General features: G+C 35.6%; 1 protein-coding gene across 1 annotated transcript; it reads left to right on the forward strand.

Annotated features, from left to right (window-relative positions):
* The first annotated feature begins 685 nt into the window (after positions 1-685).
* LOC101263084 (protein GID8 homolog) lies at positions 686-10,330 on the forward strand. Its single transcript, XM_004234082.4, has 6 exons — positions 686-981; positions 4,882-5,041; positions 5,142-5,248; positions 8,905-9,036; positions 9,582-9,738; positions 9,932-10,330. Exons 1-6 carry the CDS (start codon positions 931-933, stop codon positions 10,051-10,053), a joined length of 729 nt encoding a protein of 242 aa, XP_004234130.2. The 5' UTR covers positions 686-930; the 3' UTR covers positions 10,054-10,330.
* The last annotated feature ends 2,857 nt before the right edge of the window (positions 10,331-13,187 follow it).

Raw genomic sequence — 13,187 nt, forward strand, 5'->3', positions numbered from 1 at the left:
CAATATACAAAAAAAGTTATATTCCTTTTTTATATTTTTACAAAAAATATTGATATACAATATGTATTCTATAATATAATACTACATAAAATTATAAGAGGTATTTATACATGTATTATATACTACAATGATACACTATTATACAAAATAAAATTTCGATAAACTTTGCTAATTAATTTTTCTCAAAAGACAAAAATAAAATCTTCTGAAATTTTGTGGAGAGATAGATCTAGCGAATGTCTGTCCCACCCCCCAACCACCAATATGTGAGACACCGTGGATCACAATAATTTTATCTCATCAAGATCTATAATTTGACTCCGAATTTAAATTTACGGAGATCGAGACATGACATTTTAGATAAGCATTAAAAAAACTTAGCGTTATTATGTAAATTAATTATATAAGCCGTACGAAAACGTAACTATCCCTTAACAATTTGAAGGATAAACCTATCAGAGAAATACGATATAATATGAGTAAAAATAAAATATAATTACTATTAAATAATAAATAAATAAATCAAATTAAGATCATAACGCGATCACATCATACAAAATAAAACTTTTCGTAATTAATTATCAATAATTTTAATGATACCTTACAAAATAAATATTATATTTAAACTAATAATATACACTATACTAAAAACTTATCGAATAATTATCTAGTCTAAATAGACAAGCAATAACTCAAAGAAAAGGGCAAAAACATGGAATTGTATTTCACCTAAAATATATATTTACTCACATCGCTATAAATAAATAAATAAATTACTATTTTAGAACATTATATATTCAATTTCCCCTCCCGGTTAATTTATTCAACTTTATTTCCTCCAGTGAGACGGCGAAATCGGAACCGGTAAAAGGAACTCCGACGATTGCTCCGGTGGTGTTAATGGGTCTCAAGGCGTAGTTTTGAATACTGATGTCATTGTTCTGGATTGTGATTCGCGAATTAGCAGAAATCGAAGCCATGGTACTGTACTTCTCTTTTTTCATGATTTGTTTTTTTTTCCTCTTCAATTAGGTCTTTTTGTTTTTGGAATTGTGTTAGTTCAGTAAATTTGTGTGAAGAAACGTCAAGGGTTGCATTAGGTTTAGTGAGATACAGAAATAGTTGTTAGCTTCATTCGTATTGCTTACTTGGACTAATTTAGGATTGAGGTGTAGTTGATCGATTGATTCGTGTGTAAAAGGTTTCGTCTTGTTGGTATATGTTTTGGTATTAGCCGTATCCTTCTAGTTTATTGCTGGCATCGGGCGCAACCATCAAGTGTCTTATCCTTCTAGTTTATAGCTGGTATAAGGCACGAAGAATCGTCAAGTGCCATATCCGTGTATTTTACTGCTGGTGCTGGTATCAGACGCCAAGAATCCTCAAGATTTGCATTAGGTTTAGTGAGGTATATAAATAGTTGTTAGCTTCATTCATATTTCTTACTTGGACTAATTTAGGATTGAGGCGTAGTTGATTGATTCGTGTGTAATCAGTGGCAGACCCAGATTTTCGTCGAGGAGGTTAAAAAAAAAGCTAAATAGTGTTGACAAATAAGTTATACCAGATTTCAAGCTTCAACATTGAAAAATGTTGCTAGCCGGATTCGAACCCGCACGCCTACTAGTTTTTGAACCCCTATAGCCGCTGAACCAAGCCATTTACTTGTGTTGATGGGTTCAATATTAAATATATAGTCATATAATATAGATTTGGTCCTATATGCTCAATATTATTTTTCGATTCAGGAGTTTGTCGATTCAGGGGTTCGGGTGAACCCCCTGAAGTCCACGTAGATCCGCCCCTGTGTGTAATGGGTTTAGGCTTGGTGGTGTATGTTGTACTATTAGCCTTATTATTGTAGTTCTTATTTTTGAATCTAGCATCAAATGTTGTTTATTCTTTTTTGGTTATCACACTGTTATTTTGTTGTTATTGTTCCTTTTCTGAATGCTTTGCACTATTAGTTGCTAAGTTTTCTTCACTGCCGTGATGTTATCACGTTTCATAACTACTTGATTTGCTGTACTTGAGACGAGGGTTCTTCGGAAATAACCTCTCTACTTCCACAAGGTAGGGGATGTTGTTTTTGTTGTTGTGTGCGACAGGACAGTAGGTTTATGATCAAGGACATGGATCTGAAATTATGTTAATGCCTTTTTCTGGGATTTATGGTTTGTAAAAGCTTCATGATTAAGTTGTACTTAGATATTAGTATGTGCATATAAAAGATTCTGGGATATATAAGGAAATTCATGATATACTACTGAAACAACAACAACAATTATTGTTTGGCCTCACTACCAAGCTAGTTGTATGGACAAGCACAATCTACTTAGTAAAAGCACTTTCCACGTGAATTAACCAAATATAAATTAGTTATTTTCCTTCTTTCAAAAACTATTTTATTAAAAGTAATTCTAAAAATAAGCGATTTTTAGCCGCTTGCCCAAACAAGCTCCTAATTTTAATAGACAAGTTATTAAAGACAAATCTAAACATGGAATCCTATTCCACCTGAAACATATTTACTCACATTATTAGAAAAAATTACTACTTAAGAACATTCTGTATTCTAGCCCCTCTAGGTTAATTTAGTCAGCTTATTTCCTCTAGGAGACTGCAAAATCTAAACGGGAGAAGGAACTGAAGGCTAGTTTTTAGTACCCATGTCATCGTACTGGATTATGATTAGCGATATAGAGGAACTCGAAGACACGGTACTGTACTGTTCTTTTCGTGATTCAATTTTCCCCTGTCAATTAGGTCTTTTTGTTTTTTGGATTTTTATAAGTTCAGCAAAAAATTGCTGGTATTGGACACGAAGAAACGTCAAGGTTTGTATTAGGTTTATCGAGACATAAAAATAGTTGTTAGCTTCATTCACATTGCCTACTCGGACTAATTTAGGATTGAGGCATAGTTGATTGATTCGCGTGTAACAGGTTTGGGCTTAGTGTTTTTTGTCACAGTATTAGCCTTATTTTTGTACTTTCTTACCTTTGATATCTAGTATCATATGATGTTTATTGTGTTTTGGTTATCATACTATTTTTTCATTGTTGTTATTGTTCCTTTTCTGAATGCTCTGTATCTGCTTTCCTTATTGGTTGCTATATTTTCTTTATTGCCTTTTTTCCTTAACATCTCTCTGCCTCCATAGGTAGGGTAAGGTTTGCATACTCTCTACCCTCCCCAGACCCCACTTTGGAATTTCATTTGGTATAACGGGACAGTAGGTTTATGATCAAGGACATGGATCTGAAGTTATGTCTATGCCTTTTTAGTCATTTTCTATCACATAAAAGAAAAGAAAGGACACAACACTTTGTTGTGAAACTCCTAAAAGTAAAGCATACCAACCTGACTAAACCTTAACTCCAACTAGTTTGTATCAACTATATAGATCTTTTTTCTTATATTATGTTCTTCTTTCATCAAGTACAGATGGATTATAAGAAATTATAGGTTTTTCAAAACAACTTTCTTCCATGTTAATTTAGTTTGTCTCCTTTCTAACCCCTTCGATCACCATGAATTCATACTTATGGATTGGTGCATTAGAAGGTCAAAATGGAACTCGAGGAAACTGTCTCAAGTGACTTTGTTCTCTATTTATCCTCCATGTGTTGCCACTTGTACCTTATATTGGACCATTTTGTATGACCGTACATCCAGTTTGCGTGTCTATGCGACACTCATCTTGTGGATGTATTGGACCTGTAAAGGCTACTATTCATTCTCTTGTAATGTAGTTAGTCTTACAATTGTTGTCCATTCCTTTTTTTTCATTTTGGTAGGTGTCTTCCTATGGTATAACATTTAGTAACATTTCTCCATTTCAACTGACCTTTCTTATTAGATATGCATTCATGCCATTCTTCTGGATGCTGAGAGGGATGTGTGGGGATATTAGGAGTGATATGATTAAGAATGATGATATTTGGGACGGTGAGAGTGACATCCATGGTGGACAAATTGAGGGAGGAGAGACTGAGATGGTTAAAACATGTGAAGAGGAGATACATAGATGTCCCAGCTAGGAGTTGTGAGCAGTTGGCTATGGTGAGGCTGAGAAGAAGTAGAGGTAGGATGAAGAAGAATCGGGGAGAGTTGATTAGGCAGGACATGACACACTTGCAGCTCACTTAGGACATGACCCTAGATAGAAAGATATGAAGGACGGGATTAGGGTAGAATGTTAGTAGGTAAACCGAGTGTTGTCTAGTTTCTCGTATTAGTATTATTACTATTACTCTCCTACGATCTTATATTATTACCAGTTGTTTCCTGTGCTTCGGTTACCATATTATTTGTTTGTGCTACTATTCTTGTTTCTACTATTTTCTACTTGGATTCTTCACTACTTTATTTCCTTCATACTGTTTGTGCTATGCTTTACCTTTGCCGGGGGTCTGTCGGAAACAAACTCTCTACCTTCACAAGGTAGGGATAAGGCAGCATACTACCACCCTCCCGAGACCTCACTTATGGGGTTACGTTGAGTATGTTGATGTTTTTGCTGCTGTTGTTGTTGTATACTATTCTTCTGGAACAGCGAGCTGTGATCTTAAAAGGTTTAAGACCAGTGTGCCTAGTCTGCAATGGTGCTTAAATTGAATTGGTGAGATGTGGAATGTACTTGATACTATAGGATATGGTAATGATAAGTCCTATTAAGTTGAGTTTTTGGTCCAATTATGTATATGAGTCAGATACTTACTTTTGAATGGCTTGCCAAAAGCTGCATATGGCTTAACTTGTTGATAATAGTTTCATTCATTGCTCATATAAGATTTTGCTACAACTAAACTTACAGGTTCTGGATGGTGCAGCTATACATTTATCTATTTTTATTTTTTTCCCTTTTCCCATTTGCAGGCAACATCAAAGAAAGTAATCACGAGAGAAGAGTGGGAGAAAAGGCTCAATGATGTAAAAATTAGAAAAGAAGATATGAATAAGTTAGTGATGAACTTTTTGGTCACAGAGGGTTATGTTGAAGCAGCAGAAAAGTTCAGAAAAGAATCTGGAACAGATCGTATCCTTCTGTGATCTTCTTGGTTGCTCATTTCATATTATTATACGAATTTGTGTCGTTGCATATGTACATCTACTTGCTTCTCCTTATGAATGAATAGCTGATATAGATCTTGCTACTATCACTGATAGAATGGCGGTTAAAAAGGCAGTACAGGCTGGTAATGTAGAGGATGCAATTGAGAAGGTTAATGATTTGAATCCTGAGGTATGACTGCTATTTTTCCCATTTCAAACTGCTGTGATGTGTGTTACTTGATCTGAGGGTCTTTTGGGAACAACCTCTCTACATCCATGAGGTATAGGTAAGGTCTGCGTGTGGGATTTAACTGGTATGGTGTTGTTGTTGAATGCCTTTTGTTCTTATCATTCAGAAGCAAATTCATCTTCGTCTTTCAGTCCTATTTGGGTAGAGTAAGTAAGTTGTGCCAAACACGCTTCATAATGTTGAAGTCACGTTACATAGTAACATTCACAATAAAAAAGATATGCTTTGAGTGAACTAGGTGTCTCTTTTATCCTTCTAGACTAGAAGAGAGGAAATGATATTGACTTTATGCAATATTCGTAATTGAAATATTTATTTAAATGATCAAATCAGTGCTAAGGTACTTTTGGATGACTGTTTAATATCGTGTCTTACATTTAGAATAAGAAGAAATCATGTTATTGTGATTCGGTGCATTTTGTTCCAAAAGCAGGGAAGATATTCTCTCGAATTGCAGTCTGAATTGTTCAGGAGTTGCACTATATTGTGAATAGAGACACTGAAATCTAAGAGCAGTCTATTACGAGTCACATGTACAGTCAATTTCAGTTCAATAAAATCACCTACAACTGTTTTTAGTGTCAACTTCCCTACATTCCCCCCCCCCCCCCCCTGTCATGGTTGGAGGTGGACAGTTCTTATCATTAAACTATCGCATATTTCTCACAGCTAATAAAATGATTGAAAAGAGGTATACATGCATTACGCAATGAAAGCAGATGTCATTTAAACACGAGTATGAAAGCTCCTGATGAGACTATTCTGTGCCAGTCCTTATATTAAGATTGAAGCAACCACTATTGGTGTTATTAATTTGCTACTCAACTTTCATGAATTTGGGCTTAGTTTTAGGTTCGATGAAAGTCTTAGTACATAAATATTTGGTTTCAAGAGTAGTTACTGTGCCCGCTGACCCTTTTCTTAAAGAAGTTTTTAATCTATCACTTGTGTGCGTGTGTGTATATATATATCATCTTGAGCAAGGTGCTTTTTTGCACATTTTTGAAATTCGCAGCTACATCCAAAAGATACGAGTGGCTATATGTACAACACTTTTGTTTATTATGGTTAAAAAATACTTAGGAAATTTGAAGACTTTATCCTTATTTGGTATCTTGTTAGTTTGATTAGAACAAACTTATTATTGTCCAAAATGGTATCCTGATAGAGGTCTGAAAGTGTTCTCGAGATGTTTCAAAAGTATGGCTTAAAGTCTTGTTGTGGAGTGCAAATATGCTAAAGAAATGGACAAAGAGTACCTAGGTTTCTTTATATAGGAGAATTTAAATACTCAAAGTTGTGTGAGTTGCTGGCGAATGGAACTAATGAGTTATAGATTATATCACGAAACATTGAAAAAAAATGATCGAGCATAGATGTAGGGATGCGATAAGGGTGATAGAACTAGGTTGGTAGGACTGCTATAGACACTAAATTTTCTAAGAAGATTAATAGAAGTTCTTGGGGGAGAAAATGAAGGATCTTCAAATTTATAGTTATTGACCTTGAAAAAACTTATATAGTGCAGAGGAAGGTCCTTTGGTGAAGCTTGGAAGAGAAACGAATGCCACGCAGAAATCAAGAAAAGGAAGGAATAACTATTAAATGCGTAAATGCCATAAAAGATGTATAAAAGAGCCATCATAAGTGTGAATGTGTGATAACAGTTGGAGGGAATATACAGGAGTTTGCATCTCTTGTGCCGTGGGCTTACATCAGGATCTACTTGTTTATGTTAGTCTAGGGATTAGTTAAGTAATAGGTTCATGGTGTACAATATTATGTGAGTTGATGATATTAGCACAAGAGTCATTTAAAAGCTTGAAATGGAGAAACATTTTAGAGAGTAATGGTTTTAGAATAAGTAGAAGTAAATATAGAAGATATGCTTTTCAATTTTGTCCAATATAAAAATTAATGAGATTGACATTCAAATCCAAGCAGAGTAAAAAAAATACTAGGTGATTTTTTGTCATCTATCTAAGCCTTGGCGGGTAGAGTTATTGATACATGTTGTTGGGAGATAGCAAGTGTCCGTTTTAATAGTCGAGGCGTGTTCAAGGCTTCAAGCTAGCATGTACGCCATCATTACAAAAAGATAATGATATTGAGGTGAGACATAATGGGATTGCGGTTTCCAAATGCAAATGATCAAAATTGATTCTATATATTACATCTCATTGAATTCTGATTTCTCCTTTCAAAAAAATAGAAAAAGAAGAGTCAGGCATCCAGAGAGATGTAAATATAGAATCAAATATAATGATTATATGGTTTCAAATATGATGATTGAAATGTTAGAGTGCTATGGGGAGTGTTTCTGATAAGAAGCCAGGTATCCAGTAATATCTTTTCTTTTTTTGTTCTAGTCATCATGGGATCAAAGTAGAATTATTGGCAGAAATTAAAGGAACAGAAAGTTGTGGAAGAAAGGCCCTATGAACAGAACAGAGGTTTTGTATGCCATGAATTTAAGCAATTTTTGAACACAAGAAATGTTTTGTTTTCAGTATATTTGGAAAAAATATGCCCCCTATCAGCCTATCTGGTCAAAATTGTACAACAATACCCCGTGAAATCCCAAAAGTGGGGTCTGGGGAGGGTAGAATGTATGCAAACCTTTGGGGTGGCCCAGTAGTTTGAGCTGGGGATTTCCACGTTGGAGGTCTCAAGTTCGAAATTACTTGGCAGCGAAAGTAAGGGGTTTGCCTTCTGGGTCGAGCTCGTCGCACCTGGCTTGCCTAGTGCGGGTTACCTCTCCTATGTGGTGTGCGAGCTATTGCATAGGAGCGGGTGTTATATCCTATGCGCACCCAAAGGGAAGCGGCTGCAGGTTTTCCTTGTCATCATAAAAAAAATAAATAGATGTAACAATTCCATATACAAAGAAGAAAATATAGCTGGTCAAAATTGTAGGCCCCTCGATTTTCTTTTTTGCTGACAGCACATATATAAGCTTCTAATTGTTGTTTCTTATTGTTTCTGTGCTTTTTACTGGAAGATATGAAGAAACGGGATTTTGTATATTAAAATTTGAACTGAACGGTGAATCTATATCTTTCAAGGAAATAGTGCATGTAAAAGTCAAGTGATTCCTCTATCATCAGTTCTCTGTCTCTGAATCCATATCTTGCATGAGATGTTCACTATGTGAAACCTTCAACTTTCCTTCTCTACTAAGAATTTCAATTAGACAAAGAGGGACCATGACTTCACTTTCTACATGGACATGTATTTTCTAATTTGTATCATTATGCATCATAAAAACACCCCAGGCATTTCTTCAATGCCATTGCTTCTTCTGTATAGCCATTATCACTTATAATATATTCTGCTACCCTCTCTTTTATCTTTCCTTGTATTATTGTTATTGGGCAGCAGGTGTATTATACGTATGTATGCTTTGCCTTTGTGTTTCTCATAACCTTCTCTTTCATCATCTTAAAAGCTTACTGATCAAGAGATTCTTTATACTTGCGAATTGAAACTTAGCAAAATGAACGCCTGCCTATCGTGAATTGCAACTTGGGCTGCTACAAGAAATCTCTTAATATTTTTGGTTGATCTTAACATAGTTTTACCTTCTTTTGATGCAGATACTGGATACAAACCCCCAGCTCTATTTCCACCTCCAGCAACAAAGGCTGATAGAGTTGATAAGGAATGGAAAGATTGAGGAGGCTTTGGAGTTTGCTCAAGAGGAGCTCGCTCCAAGGGGAGAAGAAAATGTAATTATTAATATATAAATCTTTTCTCTTGCTTTCCCAAATCTCCTTTTTTTAGGCAACGATAGACCTGCTCCTTTAGTAACATGTAGGTCGCGAGTTTGAGGCATGGACACAACACCCCGTAGCAGTTTCCCCTACTCAATTACTTACTAGGGAGATGCCTTTTATTAGAGCAATACAAGCCTTTAATCTAAATGACTGTTTAATCTCGTAGACTATTTATTATAAATGTCCGGAGAATTTTGATGCGTGGATGCTAAAAAAACCTACGGTCTCTTAAAGATTGCTGAATTTCTAAGTGGTCTTTCCATGTCTCCACCCCTAAACTGCCAGCACCAGGGGTTCCTTTCTCTTGGTCGACCTCCCTAGGAGGGGAGGCTGACGAGGGTAATGGGACGTGGGAAAAATCTGCTTTTGTTTCTGAAGAATTGGCTTGAGATTGACACCATCTTTTACTCTGAAAAAAAAAAAGAAGCTTTGGTTGGCGCTATCCCACATGTAACCCACCTCTTTAGTACATGACGATTTTAATTTCTTTTCTGCAGCAAAGCTTCTTAGAAGAGTTGGAGAAGACTGTTGCATTGTTGGCCTTTGAAGACGTGTCCAACTGCCCTGTTGGAGAGCTCCTGGATGTATCACAGCGGCTAAAGACCGCTAGTGAGGTCAATGCTGCAATTCTCACCAGCCAAAGCCATGAAAAGGGTTAGTCTCCTTTCCATTAAAGTCTGGTGTGTTTGAAAAAGCTTTTGTCGATTTCATATTTGGGACACTCAAATCAAATCAAATCAAATCAAAGAACTTGTGTGATATATAACCTAATTAGGAATATTTATGTGTAGAAGATCATGGGGTGAAATGCCTCTTTTTTTAATTGATTATTCTTTGATTTAAACAGATCCAAAGCTTCCAAGCCTATTGAAGATGTTAATATGGGCACAGAATCAGCTTGGTGAAAAAGCTGTGTTTCCGCGCATAACTGATTTATCGACTGCTAAACTGGAAGATCCTCCTGTTTGAAAGATGACCAAAACTTGGCCAACTGCTTAAAGACAGTATCTTTTCAACTTTCAAAACCTATAGACGCGTTTGTTCTTGTCAAATTATGGATTCTTAGATTAATGTTGTGTTCGTTTATCGATCACAATGTACATGAAGATAGTTTGTACTTCTTATCGTGTCTAGGTTTCATAAAATTGGTTTGTGTTTGAACTTGTGGAGAACATACAAAGAAGGTAAGCTATTAATCTCAAATCTGTCAATATAAATACACTAGACTCCCATTTCAGAATTCCAATCATAACATCTTGAATCTTTTCTTATGGGAAGGAGTTTTAATAGTTTATATACAGTATTTTTACTTAGGTGAAAGGATTCACATGAACTCTTTCCCTCCATCTTGTTTCGACACGGCTTTATGTCAGGTATAGTTGGTTAGAATTAAGCGTTAGTAGATATATCCAAGTGTGTTAGGAGTGCAACTCAGGTATAGTAAGCTTCAGACACCTAGCAGCACTGCTGCCTCTAGCTCTAGACACCTAGCAGCATTGGTACCAAAATAGTTGAGGCATACGCAAACTGATTTGACAACACTATAGTTGAGGCATATGCAAACTGACTCGACAACACTAATAGTGTAGACATATGCAAACTGACTCAAGAACATTATCATACAAAAGAAAAAAGAGTGAGTCTAGTAATGCATCTTAATAGAAAAAACTCCAAACTAATCAAATGAAATGAGGTAACAAGTGAAATAACCAGAATTTCTAAATCTCCACCCATACTAGTACATGAACAAATGTAGCAGTACTACTTATCGAACAACTCTGAAGTGTAGAAGTTTGCTGATGAAATGACCTAGATACCCTTTCTCTGTCTCCCAAATCAAAGTTTCCATCATCAAAGTTGAGAGCATAACTTGAAGGATCATACTGGAATTTCACTCGTCTTTTGTTCTTCATTGCTAATTTCTTCATTACTTCTCTCATTCTCCCAAATAAACACTTGCATTGCTTCTTGCTATAGTCGTTTACACATAAAAAGCTTCTTACAAATCCACCCATGATAAAATCAAGAGAACACCTTCAATAACCTTAACCTCTATAGCCAAAATAAACTTGACTTTTTGTGTTTTTGAACAAGTTGTCACATTATCATATTATCAATATCTATCAAGAACAAAGAAAAAAGGTTAAAAGGGTGTTTGAAAATGGCAATCTTGGACTTGATAAAGAACTTAGAAAAGCAACTGGCCTCTAATAACTTAACCTCTATATCTAAAGTTAAGTTCCAAGACTTGATCTTTTTGTGTTTTTGGTCAAGTTGCACACTTGTATGTTAGCCAAATCTATCAAGAACAAAGAAAAAGGACAAAAGGGTGTTTGAAAATGGCAATCCTGGACATGAGAAGGGACTAAAGAAGCAAAATTAACTAGCAAGATTTTATCTTTTTTGTGTTGTAATCAAGTTTTCTCATCTGTGTATAGCAAAAATCTATCAAGAACAGAGAAAATAGGCCAAAAGGGTGTTTGAAAATGGCAATCTTGGACATGAAAAGGAACTCATATTTGCATGTAGCAAAAATATGTATCAAGATAAAGTAAAAGGGCCAAAAAGGGTGTTTGAAAATGGTATTCTTGGAAATGAGGGTAAGAAATTTTTGGCTTATGTGAAGGACCTTTATATCATCAAAAGAAACTTAAGAAAAAATGTGATCTTTTTCTTTTTTTCTTTTTGTGGGGTTTGGTTGTATTCAATGGAAAGCAAAGAGAAACCGGAAATAAACATGAAAATGTAATGTTTTTGGGTCTTTTAAAGAAGCTGTGCCCTTACCACCTGCAGTATCTTCATAGTGTAACACTTTTTATTGCATTGGGAGACTCAAATTCCATGATCCATAGAAAGAAAAAGAGGATTCTTTTGAGTGGGGTTGGGTGGGGTGGGGTGGGGGGAGGGGTAAAAGGCTGTGGGGGTAGAGAGCCCACTACATGGTGATGGTGGTATCACTATCAAATATGTTGCATGGAAAATGGCTAAAATAAAGTGCTGCTAACTTATTAGAAATAACTCAAAAATGTACATATGGTGTATAAACAATACATTCAACCATTTTTAGTTTAAGGGTGTGTTTGTATGAAGAAAAATATTTTTGGCAAAGTGATTTTCGTACTTATTTTTTGGTTTTCGATTAGAAAGAAGAGAATAGTCCCTAAAGCATTTATGTATAATCTGAGCAAATACTATGACAAGAAACACATATATTGACTCCTACTCTCGACCCCAATATCAACCCGATACACGACCCTAATCCTATCCTCGACTGACCTGATCGTCGATGCTAATCCTGACCTCGTTTAGAACTTGTTCCTCAACCTGACCTTGGGCTAACCCTAACACGAAACTTGACAATCGGCCCCAGCCACAATGTCGACTTACGACCTAATCCCGACTTGATAATCAAGACTCAAACTCGAGTTAGGACCCAACTTTGAATCTGAGTAGGGGTCGGGATCAGAGTCAGAGTTGGTTGAGTTTTGAGTTCCAAATCGAGGTCAAAGAGTCTAGTTGGGTTTCCAAGTCGATGTCAGTATCAATCTCACGGTTAAGAGTATGGTCCCGAGTAAGGGTCGGAGTTGAGAGTTGGATCTTAGGTCAGATTGAATGAGAGTTTTAAATCTTTACACTTTATATTGAAAAAAAAAATACTTTTATTAAAATAAATCCAATTAAGTCCCTTTGAATAACATTTTCCGAAATACTTTTCGCCAACCCAAATATAAAACTAAAGTCCGTGATTTAATTCTTGGAAATTAGCCTGCAATGGAATAAGTGGAGGCTAAGACCCTCATTGATCCATCAAATCAAAAGTAGGTCTATTTTTGTTAAAACTCCAATTGTCTTCACCAAAAGGCAATCTTGTATAGGGTATAAAATTGTGTTTTTTTTCCTTATTGTCTTCATACACAAAGTTACTTTTAACTTTTTCTACATTTTTTCATCAAAATTCCATTCCATTTTGGCCCATCCTACCTCATGGGCCTATGTGAGTTAGTCCACTATTTTGTCTTTGATATTGTCATCACTTGTAATTTACATACTTTAGGTTGAAATTTCATAAGATTGTCTTTGATATTGCGATGGTAACAGAGGCG

Source organism: Solanum lycopersicum, chromosome 3 (genome assembly GCF_036512215.1).
Source record: "Solanum lycopersicum chromosome 3, SLM_r2.1".
Lineage (NCBI taxonomy): Eukaryota > Viridiplantae > Streptophyta > Magnoliopsida > Solanales > Solanaceae > Solanum > Solanum lycopersicum.